The sequence below is a fragment of the Cervus elaphus genome, chromosome 11 (assembly GCF_910594005.1).
Source record: "Cervus elaphus chromosome 11, mCerEla1.1, whole genome shotgun sequence".
Lineage (NCBI taxonomy): Eukaryota > Metazoa > Chordata > Mammalia > Artiodactyla > Cervidae > Cervus > Cervus elaphus.
In genome coordinates, this window is record NC_057825.1 from 77,452,757 (window position 1) to 77,475,500 (window position 22,744).

The 22,744-nt window shown below is 49.5% G+C and overlaps 2 protein-coding genes across 3 annotated transcripts in view; one reads left to right on the forward strand and one right to left on the reverse strand.

Annotated features, from left to right (window-relative positions):
- Positions 1-1,565: 1,565 nt before the first annotated feature.
- Positions 1,566-19,677, reverse strand: ABCG8 (ATP binding cassette subfamily G member 8). Of its 2 annotated transcripts, none has more exons than XM_043918126.1 (13): positions 19,414-19,677; positions 14,048-14,149; positions 13,020-13,170; positions 8,770-9,008; positions 8,175-8,307; positions 7,814-8,083; positions 6,047-6,209; positions 5,882-5,959; positions 4,839-5,038; positions 4,343-4,419; positions 3,398-3,665; positions 2,271-2,398; positions 1,566-2,186 (listed from the first exon to the last, which is right to left on the reverse strand). In XM_043918126.1, exons 1-13 carry the CDS (start codon positions 19,675-19,677, stop codon positions 2,049-2,051), a joined length of 2,211 nt encoding a protein of 736 aa, XP_043774061.1. In that variant the 3' UTR covers positions 1,566-2,048. The 2 variants fall into 2 exon arrangements, with proteins under 2 accessions (XP_043774061.1, XP_043774060.1); XM_043918125.1 differs by having other exon boundaries at positions 14,048-14,152.
- A 150-nt stretch (positions 19,678-19,827) lies between these two features.
- The window catches only part of ABCG5 (ATP binding cassette subfamily G member 5), a 28,470-nt gene continuing 25,553 nt past the window's right edge, over positions 19,828-22,744 (forward strand). The window contains exons 1-2 of the mRNA XM_043918127.1: positions 19,828-19,971; positions 20,639-20,760. Coding sequence (XP_043774062.1) covers positions 19,835-19,971; positions 20,639-20,760 — 259 coding nt within the window. The 5' untranslated portion in view covers positions 19,828-19,834. The remainder of the gene's footprint in view (positions 19,972-20,638; positions 20,761-22,744) is intronic.

Sequence of the window (22,744 nt, forward strand, 5' to 3'; positions counted from 1 at the left end):
GGAAAGACTGTTGATCATGTGAAGCCTGGCAAGTATTCCTTTGATCAGGTGATCAAAGTTAACATCAGTTCAGGACAAACTGAAATCGCATGCCACTGAGAGGATGCAACGAGAAGGGCACAGTCCTCTGTGATACTCCTGCCAAAGGGGCATGACCTGAATTTAATCATAAAAATGTATCAGACAAACCAAATCTAGAGATAATCTACAAAACGCTCATGTGTCAAGGTCATGGGAGTGAAGGAAAGTTGAGAATTATTCTAAACTAAAAGAGACCAAAGTGAATTGACGCCTAGATCCAATGCTTGGTCCTGACCTGGCTTCTTTTGCTATGCAGGACATTGTCAGAACAGTCAATGAGTCCTGAGTCGAGTCTGCCCTTTGGATGGTGGCAATGTAACAATGACACCCTGTGTGCAGTGTTACGTGTAACATGAATATCCCAAGTTGGATGGGTGTCTTACATAAGGGAAGTGTGCGATGCACTGCTCTTCAAGCCTGGATGTACATACAGATCACCTGGGGATCTATTTATTTACTTTTTGGACGGGGATATTTTTTTAAAATTTACTTGTGGCTGCGCTGGATCTTCATTTCTGCATGTGGGCCTTCTCTAGTTGCAGGAAACAGGGACTCCTTTTTGTTGGAGTGCACAGGCCTTCTCACTGCAGTGGCTTCTCTTGTTGCAGAGCATGGGCTCTAGATGTGTGGTCTTCAGTAGTTGCAGCATGTGGACCCAGTAGTTCTGGCTCATGGGCTTAGCTGCCCCTAGGCATGTGGGAGCTTCCTGAACCAGGAATCGAACCTGAGTCCCCAGCATTGGCAGGAGGATTCTTAGCCACTGGACTACCAGGGAAGCCGGGGGATCTTTCCAAAATACAGATTCTGGTCCAGTGGGTCTGGCTGGTGCCTGAGATACTGACAGTCTAACCAACTCCCAGGCAGGACCTGCTGGCCCAGGGCTCACACTTCAAGTAGTGATGGTCTAGGAAACCCAAGGAGAACATTCACTGTTTGCCTCCTAACCATCTACGTTGCTCCCGCTTGTTGTTTCAGACTCTGGTTTTCCTCTGAAGATAACTTCCTCTTTGCTTTCTGGGTACCTGTTTTGGGTCAGCTGGTCCTCAAAGCTCAGACAGGAAACACATGACCAGTCACTGCAAAAGGTTCCAGGCTGGTCTAAGACTCAGCCAGAGAGGTGAGATGTACTGTGAGAGGCCCGGCTGAGCTGACACAGTGTCTATAAACCTCTTTATCTTCTGGAGCCTTCCTGGGCTTCCAAGCCTTACAGTGGCCCAGGACTTGCCTTCTGCCCGCTAACTCCTATAGGCCTTTCTGACCTCACATGACTCCACCACATATTAGGCCTGTGACCTTACTTAGTAAACAGTCTGTGCCTCTGTTTCTTCAACCACAAAATTGGATACCGCCTACCACAAAGGGTTGTTTTAACAGAGAACTGAATAATGTGATCCACATAAAAGAGTGTTCTGCCCTGAATCTGGCGCAGAGCAATTGCTCAATAAATATTTAATTGTTCAGTTTAGCTTTTGGAGCACATGACCTCACACAAAAGAAGAGATGGCATCTCACTGGTATGTTTTAGGTCATTTTCTGTATTGAGAATGGCTCAGAGTTTGGGGACCCTGGAAGATGAGGCCAAACATTCCACTAGCTATTATGTTACTGTTTCCACATGGCCTAACTCCTCGATTCATACCTAATTTGCTCCCATCTTGTATTAGTTGCCTATACAAATATATATATCAAAAGGAAATAAATTAATGACATTGTAGGTGTCCCCCAGGTATGGTTTTCAGGTTCCCAGGAAACTCAAGCTTCAGCTGGTGATCAGAAATCCCTTCTGACTGTCTTTATTCTACTGCCATCCTGTGGCCAGCCTGTGCCTCTGCAGCAGTGTGGACCGGATGTAGCGGAGCTTAGTCCTGGGCCTCCCGGTGCCTGGGAAGGGGCTCCTTGGGAGGAAGGGAGTGCAGCTGAAGGGCCTTCTCGAGTCCCCCACCAGCAGGCAGGAGTCTGGGCGTGAATCACCAGTCCTGACTTGATTTCTGTTTGATGAACCTTAAGGACAGATAGTACAGGATCACGAAGCCACAACTGATGCCAATGACAAAGAAGTAGATGGCGTAGAGTGGATAAGAGTTCAGGCCCATGGAACTGAGGATCTGGGGACAGAGACATCAGGGAGCTCGTTAAGAACACGCTCAGAGGGCTGCTGTCTGTGGACAGCCAAGGCCTGGGCAACTCACCATGTCTCCCGGGATACGGATGGTGATGTTGCCAGCTTCCATGTAATAAGCGTGCCCACCAAACTGGATCTTCATCAGCCCTTCAAAACACCATCGGAGGAAGGACACCTTGGAAATTAACGCGGGCACTGGAGAGAGTGAGAGTCATATTATTCACAGGGTCTAACTACCTGCTTCCAAGGAAGTGAGCCTGCAGAGAGGCGTGGTGGCTCTGACCCAGGGGCAGAAAATCCCTGGAGGGAGCTGGGTGCAGGGGAGAGAACAAAAGGGCGAAAGAGCAGAGGGGAAGCTGGAGACATGGACTGCTGGGACAGAGGGGCCGAGTGGCTGCAGGATCGCTGTGCACTTGACCTACAGTAACTCCAGAGAGTAATTTCATTAGGTGTCCAGGATGTGCTTGACCTACAGTAACTCCAGAGAGTAATTCATTAGGTCCAGCACATGCTCAGCTTCACAGAACCTATGGACTTTGGAGTCTCAGCAGCCCCACACCAGAGATTACAGAGATGACTGAGTCTGTACCCTGACCCCACAAAGGCATCCTGGGTCAGGGAGGAGGAGGAAGCAGTGAACCCTGTCCGGCTCATCAGGAGAGGCCTATGGAAGGTGAAGAGTGGTGATCCACAGGCTCAGCTGTGAAGGTGTGGAGCCTGTTGGGGGCTTCAGAAGAGTTGGGTGGAGGCAGCCAGGAATGAGCAGCCCCGGGACCACTGGGACGAAGCAGTGACTGGCTCTGCGCCTTAGGGAGCTAGCGCTGCAGGGGTGAGGGTTCAGATGTGGCGGAACCAGGGTCATAGACACCAGACTATCACAGTTGGCCCAAGATCAGCTGATAGGAGCCAGGGCGGGGATAAGGCAAGAGGACGTTTCAGAAAGACACGGGAGGCAGGAGTGATTTGGCTCACTGGTGATGCAGTGAGGCAGAGTCAAGGGTGGCCCCTGGGTGTCAGCCAGGCTGTATGAGAAGGTGCCATCTGCCGCACCCCACCATGGAGCCCTTCCTTTGGAGCCTGCTCCCAACTCTGAGTGGGACCGAAGTGATGAGCTCACAACGCCAGAGGAAAGCAGACTGATCCAGCCCCGGCGGGCCTCAAAAAGCTTGAGCAGGTGAGGAGAGCCGAGCTCACCTGTCCACAGATTGTCCAAGCTTATCATGAAGCCCCCAGTCAGGTAGAAGGAGTTGTAGAGAGCGTTGCCGAGGAAGGAGGACATGTGGAAGGTGGGCAGCAGGGCGGCGGTGGCCAGGGCCATGGCCCGGCAGCAGAAGACCACGAGCCACACCAGCAGGACGTGCAGCAGGAAGGGCTCCAGGCCTGGGCGCAGGTTGGCCAGCCAGTAGATGGGCATCCCATAGACGATGATGTAGACGCAGTGTTCGGGAAGCTCCCCCAGGATCTGCAAGGCATGCGAGCCAGCACCTTTATCTGCTGCTGATCTTTCCGTGTTCAACGGCAGCAGCCCCCGGTGACCCCAGCCGTCCCTCCTGGTGGTGACTGGGGTGGCCACCAGGGGGTTAGTGGGCACAGGTGTGTGGGACCCACAAGCATGGACTCACTGCTGACTTCCCCCTGCAGGTGCTGTATGCTCCCTCTAGGGCATTTCAGAGCTCTGGAGACCTGGTTTCAAGTCCTCACTCTGCCTACCCAGACACGGTATCTGCGTGGCCTGGAGGCAGCCACTTAACTTCTCTGAGCCTCCACTTCTTTGAAATGAGGACCATCAAACCTTCCAACCTGCTTTCCAGGGATGTGGAGAGACTAGAAAGGTGAAGTACGCTAGGTGTAGGTGTCCCACCTCTTCTTTGTTAGGTTTCAGGTGGCCAGAAAAATGTCATTCCTGGTCCACGGTCCTGGCCTTCTGATAAATGTTTAAAAAATTTATCAGAGACTCATCAAGTCTCTGAAACTCTCCTAAGGATTGTGGCGTCTGCAACCACAGATGATGCTCAGCCCCACCGCTGAGCAAAATGCTTCCCTGTAACTTCTGTATGATGTGGAGAAGATTCTTCTGCCCTCTCTCTGCCCTCTTCTGCCTCTTCAGAGTGGCACTCACTCTGAAGCCTGACCAGTCACCTTGGCAAAGAAATATGGCCCGGCCGTGTACAGCCCATCTTCTAGTTCATAGTAAAGCAGTGCCCTCTCTGAGTGACCTAAAAAGGGGAGAAAAGGAGAATGAAAAAATGAAATTACAGTGTTGCTGTTTTTGAGTCTCTCTTTGTACAATTAAAACTAGTTTTATTGCCTCGATGTCATATATTTTTTTTAAAAAGGCAATTTTTGATCCTAATTTAGATGTTTATAATTCTGTGACTTGCGCATTGCTGTCAATATAACTCCTGCTAGGAGAGAAAGGCCTCATACTCCTAGGTAATTTGTTCTCATGTGCATACTGATATTAATATATGAAGTTTAAAAACAACCCTCAGCTTTTATTTAGCAGTCATGGTGAAACTGTTCAGCAGACCTGTCTCCTCCAGGAGCTCAGCAGAACTCAGGCCAACCCTGGTCCAGTTCAGAGCATGGCTGACACAGCCGTGCGTGTGGGTCACAGAGAGCAGGCCACACTCACATTTGGAGATGACATCCAGGATCACGTTGAAAGGGACAAGAGCTCCGATCATGAACAAGAGGGCCGCTGTGTCCGTCAAGGAGAGCTGGACAGCCCCGTGGCCGTAGTAGAGGAACCCGATGATCAGGGACATCAGGCAGGCCTCCGCCCCATGGATGAGGAGGGTTGGCAGGTCTCGGAAATCGTTGGAAATCTGACGACTTAAAAAAACAGAAGAGGTGCCAAGGGAACACCAGACCCCAGCACTGTGACCTTGGCAATGTCCTGTAATCTCTGTAAGCCTCATTTTTCTCCTCTGTAAAATGGGAAGAGTGGTGCCCACCTCAGTTACTGTGAGGATCAAGTGAGGTGACTGATGAGCGCATCTGTCTCACAGTGGGTACTCAGGAAATGATTGTGACTTTTACCAACACTGTATCACCTTGCAATTTTATTTAAAGAAGTCATCCTGAGGAAATAAGCAATCAGAAGTGTAACGATGTATGTACAAGGAGACATAAGACTTCTATCCCTGGGTCAGGAAGATACCTTAGAGGAGGAAATGGCAAGCCACTCTAGTATTCTTGCCTAGAAAATCCCATGGACAGAGGAGCCTGGCAGGCTACAGTCCATAGGAGAGAGTCAGACACAACCAAAGCAACTTAGCATGATCTCATTTATATATTAAAATATTTATGTGCATGGAAACATCTTGGACTCACACCAAACACTCAGATCTCGTTTTCTGAGCCCTATGAGGGCTTGCGTAGCAGGGAAACTTCCCTTGTCCACTTGAAGGTCTCCTGTATCGATTTAATTTTTTACAATGATTCTGGGTGATTTCTACGAGCATCTGGCTAGCAAGGAAATATTGATTTTGTTTAAAGAATCAAAGGAACAGGAATTCTCTGTATCACATGGAGGGCTGGTGCTGTTTTTTTTCAAATGACTCTACCTCTTCAAATTAAATTCCTCCTTCAAATTCACTTTAGCTCTAAAGGGCTTGATTTGATACAACTAAGACTTTTGGGGGCCAAGGGGGTGATGAAGTGGCAAATAATTACCGGATCAGTGTGGCAAACTGCTGTAGGGGGCCGGGCAGCTTAGTGGGAGCCTGGAATGGGTTGGTGTCAGGAGCCGGGCTGTCAGGAGATAGAGAGTATCACGGGGGTGTAGGGACAGCCACTTTCTGCAGGGTGCTCTCCCCCCAGGGCCACCCATTGCCTTACCTCTGCACACAAGTGCCCACACCCGGCTCCTTCGACTCTGCTGTCCATAGAAAGTCATCAAAGCCACGCACTTTTTCTTTAAACAAGGCCGCAAGGGACCGAGCCTTCTCCCTGGTGGCCACTTCCTGCTCTTTGCTTCGTCTGTCAATGCTGGTCAAGTCCACTGTAAGCAGTGGGAACGGGGCCCTGGGTGACCTGGGTCTCACAGGGGCTCCTGGCCCACGATGCGGTCAGAGGGGACCCTGGGACACGCTCCCCACCCTCTGAGAGTGGACCACAAAGTGATGCTCAGAACAGACAGAGGCAGCGAGATGCCCAGGGGGAATCATTCACCTCTCTGCCTCTTTCCTCTTCCCATTTTCATGATACATCTCAAGGCAGGAAAACATCTCAGAGGGGCCTTGTAAATCATCAAGGGTCCCCTCACTGTGTAGGGCCATAACTTCAAGTGTCAGATTCTCTGGGCACTGCCAGGCCATGCCCTCAGATCCGTGAGGGCCAACTGCCCCAGGGCTTGTGGGCAAGAACCACCCCCCACCAAAAAACAATAATAATATAAAATGAAGAAAAAGATTTGTTTTTTTCCAGATGTGGGCACCAGATTTCTGGCAACTTCTCTCTAGGGTTACAGTATGTTGCTTTCAGTGGCCAGTCTGGCAGATGCCCTCTGCCCCCTTATCTGGGGACAACCGGCCCAAGGATGACAGACTGGCAGGAAGCCAAGCTGGTATCTGAGCACAGGGAGATGGGTGACCTCCAGGTGAGTTCACAGGGTGAGTGAGTGCAGAGGGCGAGAGCGGGTGGGCCAGAAAGAGTGGCCTGTCCTCTTGGGGGGTTGGAGGGTGGATACTGGGAGAAGGGTGTTTCCTCCTGGGCACGGGAGGTGAGAGGCCCATTTCTGCACCTGCCTGCAAGGACTCCAGTCTTCTCATCTGTAAGGACGAAGATGACCATGGCCTGGCAGGGCTGCAAGGGTCAAAGGGACACCCTCTGGTGCTTGGCACCAATGGGCCTAGTGTCTGCCCTCAAGGAACTGGTCCTTACCCCCATGTGTACTGGGAAGGTCCTTGCTACACCAGGCCATCCTGGGAGGAAGGCTGGGCTCCAGGTGATCTAGGTTTGGGACAAACCACAGCAGCTGCTCTCCTGGCCCTGGTGCAGCCATGCGGCCTGTCCAGCAGCCATGGCATTGCTCAGCACTCAGGACCCAGGGCCTGCTTTCAAGGTGGGCACCTGGAAAGGCAACTGTCCCTGCAAGATTTGAGGGCCATATGCTGAGGTCTCAGGACCCCAAGCAGGAAGGCATCTCTGGTGCTGATAGCAATTTTCATACCTAGAGATTCATGGGTCAAGACCCCCCAAAAGGCACTGAACTGGTCTGTGCCCTGGGCCAACAGCCTCTGGGTTCCCTGCCTTTGTGGGGGAACCAGAGCATGGCTTTAAGATTTCCTAGTGGCTGCCAACTCCAAATTTCCTGTTCTCCCTACAGAACCTGAATAAAGACCATAATTCCAGAAACTGATTCAAACTCTCTTGGATTCTATCTGCTCTGGTTTGGAGCTCTCATGACGTTCTTAATAGTCATGCGCACAAGGGTGTGCCATTCCTAGCATTTGATGCTGGGTAAACTGAAGCCTGTAATGCGCCCCATCTCCTCCCCTGCCTCCATCCTTGGTCCTATTCCCCTGAAGCCCCTGAGAGTTTCTCTTCTGCCAGGGTTGGGGTCGAGGGGAGCCCTGTTCCCTGCCTCTGGCCGGGCTGACTCACCATAGTAGTCGGCAGGGTTGCTGTACCGCGGACAGGGGTGGCCGACTGCGGCGAAATACTGAACCATGTGCTGGGCTGTGCCCAGGTAGATGGTGGTGCCAGACGTCATCAGGAGGACCAAATCAAACAGCCCGAAGATATCAGAGCGCGGCTGGTGGATGGAGATGAGCACCAGCCTGTTGCCTTTGGCCAGCCTGGACAGTGTTTTCACCAGGTTGTGGGCCGTGAAGCTGTCGAGCCCAGAGGTGGGTTCATCCAGGATAAGGATTCCTTCCCAAGAGAGAGAAGCCTGGTTTAATGGGCAGGACTCCAGTTGGACCGGATTAAGCCAGGCGGCTCACGTGGGCCCCTCCGGCCTCACCTGGGTTCCACAGCAGCTGCACCCCGATGCTGACTCTGCGCCGCTCGCCCCCCGACACGCCCCGCACGTAGATGTTGCCCACGCGCGTATTGGCGCACTGCCGCAGCCGCAGCTCCGCGATCACGTCGTCCACCTGGGTGAGAGGCAGGGCGTTCCCGGGGCTTTAGAGAGGCTGCGCGGGCCTGCTCCAGGCCAGGCAAATCGGGCTCCAGAGTAGAAAGATGCCTGAATTTAAGGCTCTGGCCCACATTTCCCTGATGCAATGTTTGTTCCCGGATTCTTTCCACGCATCCGGAGCATCTCCCACTGCTGAGCAAGGCACCACTTGCTGGGACTGTGGCCATGCCCCGGCTCCCCGCCGGCACGGATAACCGGAAAACAAGTAAGCAAATATTTATCCCACATTTGGGGCTAAGATGGGACAGCGGAGGAAGGAAGGCAGGGCTGAGCATTTGGTGGACTTTTTCTGATGGACAGATGGTGAGCTGGGTTGTTCACAGTTGGCCTGGAATGGCTGGACCCTGAGGCAGGGAGGGAAGGATGGGCAGGGGAAGGATGTCATAGCTTCTTGGGGTCACTGGGATTGGTTAGTTACCCTTTTGTCACGCTGGGCCTGGGAGAAGTTTCTGGGCAGGCGCAGCTGGGCAATGAAAGCCAGGGTCTCCCGGACGGTCAGGTTGGGGAGCAGCTGGTCATGCTGGCGCACGTGGGCCACACACTTCCTCACCAGCTGTGGTGTGCTGGGCTGCCCATTGATCCAGATTTGGCCTGACTTAATCTTGCCTCCAGGGCCTCGTCCGGTGATCACGTCCAGCAAAGAGGCTCTCCCACAACCTGAGAAGCCACCAGAAATATCCCTGAGGGGGATAGCCCTCGTGGTCCAGTGATTAAGAGTCTGCTTTCCAATGCAAGGGACCCAGGTTCAATCCCTGGTCCAGGAACTAAATCCTGACCCAGAAGTAGGAACACTCCCCACTCTCCCCACCCTCACAACCTCCCCCCACCCTGACCCAGCCACATAGACAAATATTAAAGAGAAAATGTATTCCTGAGAATGGAGCTTCTGCAGGGGCCAGGTTGGAAACTTCTGCTGCCCACACACCCTCCAGCCACCACCTTCTGCTCTGTCCTTCCCTAGGGAAGGTGGCACAGCCCTCTGACCTGCATGGAACAGCCAACTTGAACATCCTTGGGAATCTTGGGTGTTCAGGTCAGGCTGGCCTGTGGTTACGTGATAGAAGGCCGGAGTCCTGGTTGTCACAGGACTGCCTGTGCCCAGAGTGTATGTCCCCTCCCCTAAGCAGGGCTGGTGTTAATTGCACTAGGAAGCTTAACTCTTTTTCCCTGGCAAACCTGCCAGCAACATTTCATCATTTCCCATCATTTGGCTCAGAAGCTGGCATTGTGGGAAAGACTAGTTTTGGAGAATTAATAAGGTGTCTTTTAAAAATGCAAAACTGGAACCTGTTTTCAGAAAGGGAGAAAAAAATAGAGAAGTAATAGATGTGGAAATGATTTTTAAACTACAACACAGTTCTGAATTTCTCTACACTTATTTTTATCAGTAGTACTTTTCACTTTCTCTTTAAAAAAATAGATCCATTACATGCAAATTAACGCCATCTACTTCTGAATGACATAGTAATTGCTATCAATTTGGGGAAGTGTCCAACTGGATCAGGTTCCATGAGATTCTGTGACAGCCACTTAAACTGCAAGTCAAATAGGGCTTAGGGTCTGGGAAGGGGTTCTTAAACAAAGCTGCCAGGAACAGCTCAGTCCAATTCCCCTAGGCAGGGTTTTAGTTTCCTTATTGTAAATTCCTTTTGGAGTGCAAAATTTCCAAGTAGTTTTTAAACAGGGAAAGCGCCAACACACAGATGTAACGACTCTTCCTTGCCACATTCCCAGGCCTTCTGCAAGCAGCCCCCTGCCCATAGCCCCATGTCCCCTGTGCATAAAAGCAAAAATCAAGTGGCCTCTTCAGTCATCCTTCTGCTTATGGACCAGAGGTTCTCAGCATAGAAAGGGACCTGTCCACTGCCTCCTGGGTGCACCTCATTCAAGAGAACGTAGGAGGCACAAAATAGCCAGGGGGGAAGCCAGAGGGAGGGTTCTGGCCCTACTCCTGGGTCAGCCTGGACATCATTGGATCCAGGCTCTGGAAGCACAGGGGACTTTCCCAACACAGGGACCTTAGGATTCCCAATCAGGGGGCAGGAAGACCACATTTCCTGACAAAACTGTGAGAGGTGTGGGTGGTCTTTCCAGGGGAGGTTGCCAGGGTATGTTTGGGGAGATCCTCCATGAATCAGGAGAAAACACCCACAGGCATTCAAGACCCTTTGCCAACTCAGTAAATTCATTCATTGGAAAAGCACCACTGCTGATTCTATAGAAGCTTAAATGCTTGGGGCTGTTTGAATTAATTTTATTTTACTATTATAATTTTGGTGAGCAGAGTATGCTTCCCTCCTGGATCAGATGGTAAAGAATCTGCCTGCAATACAGGAGATGTGGGTTCGATTCCTGGGTCGGGAAGAACCCCTGGAGAAGGGAGTGGCAATCCACTCCAGTATTCTTACCTGGAGAATCACATGGCAGAATATGTCACAGGTGGTATAATTGATAACCTTTCTAAAAAATGATTTAAATAATTTCAGTCAAGTAAACCTATAGCTAAACAACACTAGCCTAGAGTCGAAAATCACACACTCAGTGTGTGATTCCTGCTTGGCCTCTCCTGACTTCCCCTTCTTCAACCACAAATCAGGGATTCTAAGAGCTACAGGGCTGTGGTGGTCAGGATTAATTGTGATGACTCTTAGCTTGAAGTGCCTAGTTAGGCTCATGTGTTCCCTAGATCCTCAGTTCATGAAGAAAAAGCAGGTGTAACCAAAAAGCCACCAGGTGTTAACAAACAAATAAAATTAGCCCGTGAAGTTTCCACATTTTTCTTGTTTAGATCAGAATTGCAGGGCCAGGGCCAGCAGTTGGCAGAACTTGATCTGTGGGTGTTGTTTCAGTGACAAAGTTCATTTGCACATATCCTCTCATTTGATCTCTGGTTAGACAGTAAACAGAACTTCCCCAGCAGAAGACTAAAAATTTAGAGCAGATGGTCAAAAAGTTGAGTAATCTCTAATTCTGGAAATGATTAATTGGGAGGTATAAAGTGCTCCCTCTGACACTGTGTAAGGGAGAAATGCCTTTGATCTGTGTTTAAAAAATAAACAACAAACCCCAAGTGGAGTCAACTTGTGCTAAGCCCCATGTCCCCAGACTGAGATGTAATACCTAATTTAATTATAGTTTCAGTCTTTCCTGGGAATAGAATCTTAAACCAGCCCATCTGAAATTGCCTGGTCAGCACTGATAGACCCCTTCTGTCCCCCAGAGAAAGGTGACCTTGCCTAAAACAATCAGCCCTTTGCTAGAATAACTTCCTTGTCCGATTTCATTCTGCCTGTAAAAATCTTTCATTTTGTACAGCTCTCCAGAGCTTTTGGGCTTCCCAGGTGGCACTAGTGGTAAAGAACCCACTTGCCAATACAGGAGATATGGGAGACGTGGGTTTGATCTCTGGGTTGGGAAGATCCCCTGGAGGAGGGCATGGCAACCCACTCCAGTATTCTTGCCTGGAGAACCCAATGGACAGAGGAGCCTGGCGGGCTGTGGTTCATAGAGTTGCAGAAACAGTCAGACACAACTGAAACAACTTAGCATGCACACCAAAGCTATTGGGCTGGAGCTAACCTCTTATGGAAAAGTCCAGGTAAACTTTCCAGTCCACACAATACTTTCTGCCAGGTGGGATGCTGCCCAATTCATGAATTGTTGAATAAAACCAATAAGATCTTTAAAATTTAATCAGTTGAATTTTTTTAAAAACATCTGAGAACCAGGAGACCAGAGTTCTAGTTCTTATTCTGCATTAAATATATGTCCTTAGGTAAATCATTCCTCTTCTTTAAACTTTGGTCTCACCTGTTAAATGAAGGGGGAGTGATGCAGGGGCAGGAAGACCTCCTCTAAAGATGTTTTCACAGTGGTCAGGAGAAGGAAAGGTAGAATACTGTGAAGGGAACACAACCCTGTTTTCCAAGCCCCCTTCCAGCTTGTTCTACACTTCTAAGTCTGGCCTGTGGAAGTGACTTTTTGAAGCACTCCAGAAATCTGAATTTTTGCCGATGGTTGAAGGTTGAACTAAGACTTGGGGTATCCAAGACATGAGTTGTGGCAGGGGCTGTGCCCACCCCCTGTCTGACTGAAATAGGAATCCAATGCGGAGGGGAGGACAATGAATGAGTGTCCCTTGTGGTGGAGGAGTCCCATGGAAAGAGCATTCAATTCCAAAGCTGCCTGATGCACTGGTAAGACTTAAAGTTAGTTAGTTAGGTCGCTCAGTCGTGTCCGACTCTTTGCGACCCCGTGGACTGTAGCCCGCCAGGCTCCATCCATGGGATTCTCCAGGCAAGAATTCTGGAGTGGGTTGCCATTTCCTTCTCCAGGGAATCTTCCCAACCCAGGAACTGAACCCGGGTCTCCCTCATTGCAGGCAGATGCTTTAACCTCTGAGCCACCAAGACTTAATCCTATATTAATGAAGGATCAGAGCTCTGGCTGCAGCTGCACGAAGCCCGCTTGTGATTCATGAAAGCTAGTAAACAGAGGAGCTGAGATTTGAACCCAGTCTGTCGGACCTGGAACTTGCGTTCTCACAACTCTGCTGTATTCTTCTCTTGGTCAGCAAAGTTCTGTGAGGAGCATCCGTTTGTTCGAGGGACTGCCCTGCATCACAGGAGAGAGAGAACCCATTGCCCCACTATTTGCCCCTAGTGATACCTGAGCTCCCTATGACAGCCAGCATCTGTCCACTCCTCATTTTGAAGCTCAGGTTCTGAATGCCCTGCTCACAGGAGTCCTTGTGAGATGTCCAGGGCATCTTGAAGTGAGCCAGCTGCTTAAACCAAGGTACCTGGGAGGCCATATCCACCTGTGGGGAGACATAGAAAGGTTCCTCAGAAAGTTTCAACTTCTGTTCAGCTCCCTCCAAGAGAAATCCTCCTGCCAAAATACAACATGCCTGAGGGGGTCCCCTAGCCAGGTTCTGTCAGATATGGAGGTGGGCTCCACCATGCTGAGAATCTGAAGCTGCCATTTCCAAGTCTGAAGAGGACAGTTGGGAAGCATGTGTAATAGCAGAACAGAAATAAAAACACAACATCGGGCAAAATGATATTTTCACTCAGCAGTGATTTACTAATAACAGGTGTTTAGTGTGTGCAAGGCATTGTGTTCATCTGTTTATTATGTCCCTTATCTCATTCAATCCTCACTGCAGACCTATAACATGTGTACTATTATTAGATTGGCTGAAAATTTCATCTGGGCTTTTCTATAACATCTTATATAAGTCTGTAGTTTGGTTAATAGTATTATCCTGTGGTTAATGTCTCATTTTTGGTCACTGTGCTATGGGTAAGCAAGACATTAACATTAGGGCAAGGTGGACAAAGGGTATATAAGAACTCTGCATTACTTTTGCAGCTTTTTCAGAAGTCTAAAATTATTTCAAAATATAAAGTTAAAAGTAAGTTTTAGATATTTTTTTCACACAGGGTCACATGGTTGGCTTTATGTTTTAACAAAGGTCTCGTTCTCTTTTTCATGCCCATCAACCTAAGCTCCAATATGTGTAGTTGAGGGAAGTTTCCATAGTGCTTGTACCCAACACATGAGGCATCAGTGTAGCCTGAACTCTGTCCTTAGGGGCAGAGATCCCCAGCTGGGACTCACCCTTCCCTTCTGCTTGGGGAATTGTTTGGCCCTCTCTGTCTGCTCCTCCCACCGGTCCTCAGGGGTATCTCTACCTGGTAGCTGAGATCTCGGACTTCCAAGGTGTTGGACTGGCCACTGTAGGTGAAGTACAGGCTGTTGTCACTTTCGGAGGAGAACACGCTGTCCTGGAGGCCCTGCTGGGAGACATGACAGGTGAGGATCTTCTTTAGAAGAAGGACTTGGGAGGGAGGCGATCCGGAGAGGTGAGAGCAGGAGCTAGTGCAGATGAGATCCCAAGTGCGCAAAAGATGGATTTAGGCAGGAGGAGCCCAAGGGCTCTGAGAAAACGGGAGCATCCATGAGGGCAGGGCTCCTCTTCTCTACAGAGAAAACTGTGGGGCTTCCCTCCAGCTCCTGATCCCAGAGAAGCTCAGCCACAGGCTGCTGGAACCTGATCCCAGTAACCTATCGTGAACAAGACCCAGACCCTGGACTGGAGAGAGCTTTGTGAGCCTCTGTGTTCAGAAAAGGCCTTTTAACTTTCCCTTTCCTGAATCTGGTTTAGTATCTCATCCCAAACAGACTTTCTGTACCCAGCATGTGAGAGGAAAACAGCTGTCAACAAACTAATACTCAATACTTGTGAAGACATTGCCCTTAGAAAAGTTGCATCTTATCTTGATAAGGATTTTGCACAACAAAGCTCTTCAAAATTCTGTTGGGAGATTTTAGAGTAAGTCCCTGTCATCTCTGTTATCATCATCCTCTTCATCATCATCATCTTGCTGATTATGTTATTTTCATGTAAGTCACGAGCCATGTTGTATTCACATAAACATGGCTGCTTATCCAACTCTTTGCGACCCCATGCACTGTAGCCCGCCAGGCTCCTCTGTTCATGGGATTCTCCAGGCAAAGATACTGGAGTGGGTTGCCATGCCCTCCTCCAGGGGATCTTCCCAACCTAGGGATCAAACCCAGGTCTCCTGCATTGCAGGTGAATTCTTTACTCTGTAAGCCACCAGGGAAGCCCATGAATACTGGAGTGGGTAGCCTGTCCCTTCTCCAGGGGATCTTCCTGACCCAGGAATCGAACTGGGGTCTCCTGCATTGCAGGCAGATTCTTTACCAACTGAGCTACCAGGGAAGCCTGCTTTATTTGAATATACATCAAATAAATCATTGTTTCATGGTATCAGCTGATAATGTGAATGATACCATCTGCAGATCTGAATTCCTTCTGTTTTATCAGTTCAATCATTTAAATAGCTGAGACCCAAACCAGGAAAAACTTGCCTTAAAAGATTTCCACTTTTTAAAAATGCATTCAATTTCTGTTTCCTCAAGGTAGTGGGGGGGAAGTATGCATTCATTAACCAGTTCCTGTTGATTCCAATCTTCTCCCCTCAAGACTGCTATTCCCTCACTGATACATTCCTTCGATCAGTCAATCAAGCATCCAGCAAACACGAGGAGGCCCACAACATGCTTTAGGCTTGGAATTTGCAGTGTGACTGTGCAAAAGACAGTCTTTGGGAAGCTTAGAGTTTAGTGGACGAGACACTGAGGATGGAGCAACACAGGCCAGACACAGAGGCATGAGGTCCTTGACGTGCCCGATCAAGGTGTATTTTCACTGTGCACACAGTGTCCATGTGTGCTTTCTGTGAATAAAACATAGCTTGGGACTTAGGTGAAAATAATACCCAACAGTCTTTTTTTAAAGCACCCCTGCAATGGTGGAGGTAAGAGGCACTTAAAAATGACATTGAGCCCAGTGGAGGTGAGGGAAATAAATATGGGTGATGGTCTGCCGCAAGCCCACTGTGAGTGGCCCCCAGAGTTCTGGGAGAGTGTGGAAACAGCCAACCAGAGCTACTTACTTGTTTAATGTTTGAAGCAATACAGTCAAGGTCATATATTATACAGAAGAACATTGAAAGATAAACAGCTAAGACAGCAGAAGGATTGTTTTTGGGGATGTAGGAACGAATACGGGGTGGGAGAGGTCACTGAGAGGGAGTCCTGGGCAGGTGGGGGCGGGGATGACTTTCAAAGCTATTGGTAAGTTTATGATGGGTATGGGAGTTCACTGTTATTTAAACTGCTTTGTCTGAAATATTTCAAAATATGTTTTGAAGCTGAGAGAGGGTGTCCACGAGGGGAAGTCCAGAGTCTTCCCAGCTGGAGGATCTGGAGGTGGAGGAGGTGAGGGGGTTGTGTCCTTGGAGATGGAGAATGAAACTCCTGGGGAGGTCACGGGCACCTCTGGGCTCTGGCAGGTCAGCCCTGACCCTCCCTCCCCACCTCTGCCACCAGCATTCCCACCGCCTAGTTTTCCCATTTTATTTGGTTAAACCATCTGAAAGTTTATCCATTGCTGAGAGACTCACTTGGGCTAACATGCATTCTGCTTTTATTCTTTTTTTTTTTTTTACAGATTTTTAAAATGTGGAGCATTTTTAAAAGTCTTTATTGGACAATATTGCTTCTGTTTCATGTTTTGGGTTTTTTCGGCCTCAAGGCATGTGGGATCTTAGCTGTCTGACCAGGGATCAAACCTGTACCCCCTGAATTCGCAGTGTGGACTCTTAACCACTGGACCGCCAGGGAAGTCCCTACTTGCTTGTTTTTAAAAGGTAAATGTCTGCAGGAGGAATGTTAGTTGGTATAAGGAATGAGTTAGCTCTGCAACGAACACCTGGGCCAGAAGCTCACCAGGTTAGATTTTGAAGGTGGAAGAGTTGCTGAGAAAGGGTTGGACATTTTGGAGTCTGGAGCAACTTGTGGTGGTGACCTTAAGCCTAGGGGGTTCCACTCTCCAGGCGCGAGCTTGGAGAAGGTGAAGGGTGATGGGGCCCTGGGGAAAGAGGCATCAGGATGAGAAGACAAATAAAAGAAAGGAGAGAGGTGTGTGCTACCTGCTCCTGGGTTCCTCCAACCCCTCTTCATCCTGGGCACAGTAGGCAGGCACAGGCCAGTCCGGGGCCTCAGCCGCCACAGGCAGCTCAACGTTCAGACGAGAACTCGTGGCTGGGCGGGGGCTGCCTCTGTTCCATTTTGAAATATTTCCCTTGGCTCCTAGGAAGGATTTGTTAGACTCTTCCTGAGGTTTTGACAAACCCTCTGTATTTTTCAAATGCTTAAATATCTATTCTGCTGACACCTTAATCAGTATGACTGTCAGATCATCACTTGAATTTCTGACAGGTGACATGGAAAAAAGCAAAAGCAGGTTTATTTGTAGATAACCAGCTCAGCTCCTGCTGGGCTACATTGTAATTTCTCCTTGTATTAACTTCTGATCATATTCCTGAGTCAGAAGCGTAGAGTAGAAGGAAGCTCAGAGAGCGCAGAGCCCAAGTTCCTTGTTCTCAGATGCAGAGGCTGTGCCCTGGGAAAGCAGTGATGTGCTGAAGACTCTGCACTGAGGCCTGGGCCCTTCCTGTCCTCCTCTGGCCAGGCTTTTGCCCATGGACTGAGGAGTCTGTGGGCCGAGGGGACTTGCCACTCTGGGTACTCACTTACGCCCAAATTCCCAGATGGCCTCAGGCCCACTCCCAGGGCTGTGTGAACCTTGTCCTCAGCGCATCCCTCAGGGCACCCCAGGTCAGAGGGGCATTTGTGTGTGGAGGCGTGGATGTAATGTGGGTGGGCAGGGTGGGGTGGCCATGCCGGGGTGTGTGAGATCATGTGTGGTGCTGAGTGTGGGCAGAGAAGGGAGACAGGCTGTGGCTTGTGTTAGAAGCCTAGAATTTCTTGGTTTACATCTGGCTTTCCATGTTGCGAAGAAGGTATGACAGTTTAGGAGGATAGAAACTATTTTATTTAGTAGCTTTTAACTTGACTGATAATTTTTTAAGTATCTAGACATAGGATACAGTTCCACTGGAAAAGACCCGAAAGATTGAGGGCAGGAGGAAAAGGAGGCGATAGAGCATGAGACGGTTGGATGGCATCACTGACTCAGTGGACACGAGCTTGAGCAAGCTCCAGGAGATGGTGAAGGACAGGGAAGCCTGGCGTGCTGCAGTCCATGGGGTTGCAGAGTCGGACACGGCTGAGTGGCTGAACAACAACAAAGATATAAGATACGTAGCCCTCGGCCTCTTGTTCTGGGCACCATAAATGTTAGAGACAGGCTGTCACTTGGCACCTTGAGGAACAGGAGTGAAGGAAAGGAAATTGGAAATGGCAGGTCCTGCACCCCTTCCTGGATGTCATATTCGGGCAGTTCTTTGCATCCCAAGCTGTGGTGTCTGAATTGTCAGACCTTCTAGAAAGTGTCCTTTTCAAAAATCACTGGAGACTTTGTATCCTATGCAGGCTGTCCACACTGCAGTCACAGCTCCCAGGAATCCTTTCCTGGCAGACGTTGGCTCCCTGGGGTATTCCCAGAGCACAGTGGTTACCTGCAGTGGCTGGGAGCTGACTGAGAGGGTGGGCTCCTGGGGCCTGGCTGAGGTCAGGTCCTAGCGACTCAAGGCCAGTCTGGGTGGCCTGAGGCCCTTCCTGTGGGGTGGAGTCCTCAGTCCTTCAGTCTTTCTGTCTCCACCCCTCACCCCTTCACAGGCAACCAAAGACTGATCGAACAGTGAACAGAACAGCGGGGTGGGGTGGGGTGGGGTGGGGATGCTTCCTCTCTGTGTTCTGATTTCACCTCTTGCTTCAAACCCTGCCGACATCCTGATTTCAGTCAAAGGCCTTTTTTTTTTTTTTTTAGGCAAACATTTCTCATGTAAAATGAGGACAGAAACCCTGGACTGTCCTCTGTTCCTGCCAGCTCTCTCCAGGGTCTTACGACTGCCTGCTATAGCTGTGTTTGGGGCATACGTTCTGATGTTCTCATAAGCTTCTCTGCCACTCTGTCTCATCAGTTTGTTGCCACTGAGTCTCTGAACTTGACAGCCACGGGGACAGAGGAGACACCGCAGTGTCCCCCGGCCGTGTGAGCACGTTTCTGTGATGGGAAAAGTGAAAGTCTCAGTCACTCAGTCGTGTCCGACTCTTTGTGACCCCGTGGACTGTGCAGCCCACCAGGCTCCTCTGTCCATGGAATTCTCCAGGCAGGAGTACTGGAGTGGGTGGCGATTTCCTTCTCCAGGGGATCTTCCCAATCCAGGGATTGAACCCAGCTTTCCCACATTGCAGGCAGACTCTTTACCGACTGAGCCACCAGGGAAGCCCTTCTGGGATGGAGCCGCATTTAGAAAAGAGCCAGATCAGCCCAAGTCGCAAACACGACATCATTTCCCTGCAGGAGCCACCTTCAGGCAGGAAGTGACCTCAGAGGCCCCCCACCAACCCCTGACCCCGCTTCCCTCAGCCCTTTGATGCCCAGGAAGAAGAGTCTTGCTGCTTGTGGACCTGGTGGTGTCAGGACCGAAAGTTCCTTAAGGAGAGAAGAGTCCAACTCACCCCCCACCCACCAGGACTCTGGTGACCCCCCATCGCTCACCAAGCCATCCTGGGGATTCTCCTTTGGGGCCTCCTCTGCCATGGGGCGCCACGGTGTCTGCGCTTCGACTCTGCAGTTTCCTTTGGGCTTAGCTGCTGCTGACCAGGGCCAATATTGTCTGCTTCCCAGAGCCGGGCAACCTCTGGTCTGGCTCCCAGCGTTCCTCTCTGGCAAGCCCTCCCACAAACATGGGCTGTGTGTTCTGCCCACTGCCGAGATAACGCACAGACACACTCTGACTAAAGGTACATCAGATAATGGCATCCACGACCAAGCCCAGGCCCGCCGCTGGGAAGTCCTGAGGAGGGCCTCCAGGGCCAGGTGAGGAGCAGACAGGACAGTCTGCCACTGGCTCCTTGGCAGAGGCCACTCCAGGGAGGGTCAGGCCAGAAAATCCACCAGTCTCTGCTGCTTGTTGGCCATGGGCGAACTCCCCTTTTTGACTCTTGGGGAGTCCTCAGAACTCCAAGTAAACAGAAGCTCCCAGTGCTCCCTAGAGGAGGTTCCTGCAAAGCCTCGACACAGCCTGGGCATTTTCCACGCCTCGTACAGTGTCAGGTAAGGAGGCGCCGCTTTCATCTGCCGGGAGCTTTGGGCTGTGGTCGGGGCAGCTGTGGCCTGAGGGGAGTGGGCCTCTGCCGTCTGCTGGCTTTCCTCACTAATGGGGGGCATGCACGGAGGCTTGGGCTCCCTCTTTAGTGGGTGTAGGTGGGGAGAGGAGAGGGGAAGGGCTCCCAGAGGGAACTGAGGAGCTGCTGTGAACGGCCCCTCCTCCTGCCCACAGCAGGACTGGAAGTTAAGACTGGAAGCTGTGCCCTGCCTCATGCCCCTGCGTTTTGCCCCTTGCCCCTTCCCCTCATGTCTCCCTGGTCTATAACCTGCCCTATTCAGATGACGAGGACTTGGGAAATGGGGGTACTGGGAATACGAGGTGTAATGAAACCAGGTGAAGGAATGCAGGGTCAATTGAAGGAATAAACAGTGTTCTGTTTGCCATCTGTCATCCAGCCAAAGAGAGCTGGCATTCAGAGCAGCTGCCAGAAAAGTCTTTACAGAGGTGATCTTCTGTCACTACCTGCCAGGTTCTACAGAGGACACTGAGGCTAAACCACACTTAGGAGCCTGTCCAGAGAGAACTTGGGCTGGGCAGAGCTGGGACTGGTGCTGGGGGACAAGGGTCTGGAAACTTCTATGCTGTCTTTCCCCTGTGTGGTTTCCCTTAAAGCCACCACGTGGGGCCCTGGTGGGACATTGCATCTCGCCGACAGAAGTGGACCAGGCAGATCCTCAAAGATGTCTCCTTGTACGTCGAGAGCGGGCAGATCATGTGCATCTTAGGGAGCTCAGGTAAGTCGAGGAGGGAGTTCCCTACATTTTCCATGAGGATTCAGAAGAGTCTCTGGCTTGTTTTGAACACCACACTAAGGAGACAGGTTTAAGCTATAGCAGGATGGACAGAAGTCTGACATTAGAATGAAATCTGATGGCATGTCTGACTATGAATAGAACCTGGTTGTTGTTTAGTTGCTAAGTCTGGCTCTTTGAGATCCCACGGACTGCAGCACTCCAGGTTTCCCTTTCCTTCACCATCTCCTGGAGTTTGCTCACACTCATGTTCATTGAGTCAGTGATGCCACCCAACCATCTCATCCACTATTGCCCCCTTTTCTTCCTGTCCTCAGTCTTTCCTAGCCATCAAGGTCTTTTCCAATGAGTAGGGTCTTTTTCAATGAGTAGGCTCTTTGCATCAGGTGGCCAAAGGATTGGAGCTTCAGCTTCAGTCCTTCCAGTGTATATTCAGGGTTGATTTCCTTTAGGATAGACTGGTTTGCTCTCCTTGCTGTCCAAGGGACCCTCAGGAGTCTTCTCCAACACCACAGTTCAAAAGCATCAATTCTTCAACCCTTAGTCTTCTTTATGGTCCAACTCTCACATCCATACACAACTACTGGAAAAACCGTAGCTTTGACTATAAGGACCTGTGCCAGCAAAGTGATGTCTCTTCTTTTTAATATGCTGTCTAGGTTTGTCATAACTTTTCTTCCAAGGAGCAAGGGTCTTTTAATTGCATGGCTGTAGTCACCATCTGCAGTGATTTTGGAGCCCAAGAAAATAAAGTCTTTCACTGTTTCCATTTTTCCCCATCTATTTGCCATGAAGTGATGGGACTAGGTACCATGATCTCAGTTGTTTTTTTAATTTATCTCAGTTTTTTGAATGCTGAGTTTTAAGCCAGATTTTTCACTCTTCTCTTTCACCCTCCTCAAGAGGCTCTTTAGTTTCTCTTCACTTTCTGCCATTAGAGTGGTATCATTTACATATCTGAAGTTGTTGATACTTCTCCCAGAAATCTTGATTCCAGCCTGTGAGTCATCCAGCCTGGCATTTTGCATGATATACTCTCGTGTAAATTAAATAAGCAGGGTAACAATATACTCTCTTCTCAATTTTGAATTGCTCAGTTCTTCCATGTAAGGTTCTTTCTTGACCTGCATACAGTTTCTCAGGAGGCAGGTAAGGTGGTCTGGTATTCCCATCTCTTTCAGAATTTTCCATAGTTTGTTGTGATTCACATAATCAAAGGCTTTAGCATAATCAGTGAAGCAGAAGTAGATGTTTTTTGTAATTCCCTTGCTTTTTGTATGATCCAATGAATGTTGGCAATTGGATCTCTAGTTCCTCTGATTTTTCTAAACCCAGCTTGTACATCTGGAAGTTCTTGGTTCACGTACTGCTAAAGCCTAGTTTGTCGGCTCTTGAGCATTACCTTGCTAGAATGCAAAATGACTGCAATTGTACAGTAGTTTGAACATTCTTTGGCATTGCCTTTCTTTGGGATTAGAATGAAAACTGACCTTTTCTAGTCCTATGGCCAGTGCTGAATTTTCCAAATTTGTTGTGCAGCACTTTAACAGCATCATCTTTTAGAATTTGAAATAACTCAGCTGGAATTCCATCACCTCCACTAGCTTTGTTTGTAGTATTGCTTCCTAAGGCCCATTTGACTTCACATTTAAGGATGTTTGGCTCTAGGTAAGTGACCACGCCATAGTGGTTATCTGTGTCATATAGACTTTTTTATAGTTCTTCTGTGTATTCTTGCCACCCCTTCTTAATCTCTTCTGCTTTTGTTAGGTCCCTGCCATTTCTGTCCTTTATCGTGCCCATCTTTGCTTGAAATATTCTCTTGGTATTTCCAGTTTTCTTGAAGAGATCTCTAGTCTTTCGTAGTCTATTGTTTTCCTCTATTTCTATGCATTGTTCACTAAAGAAGGCTTTTTATCTCTACTTGCTATTCTCTGGAACTCTGCATTCAGTTGGGTATATCTTT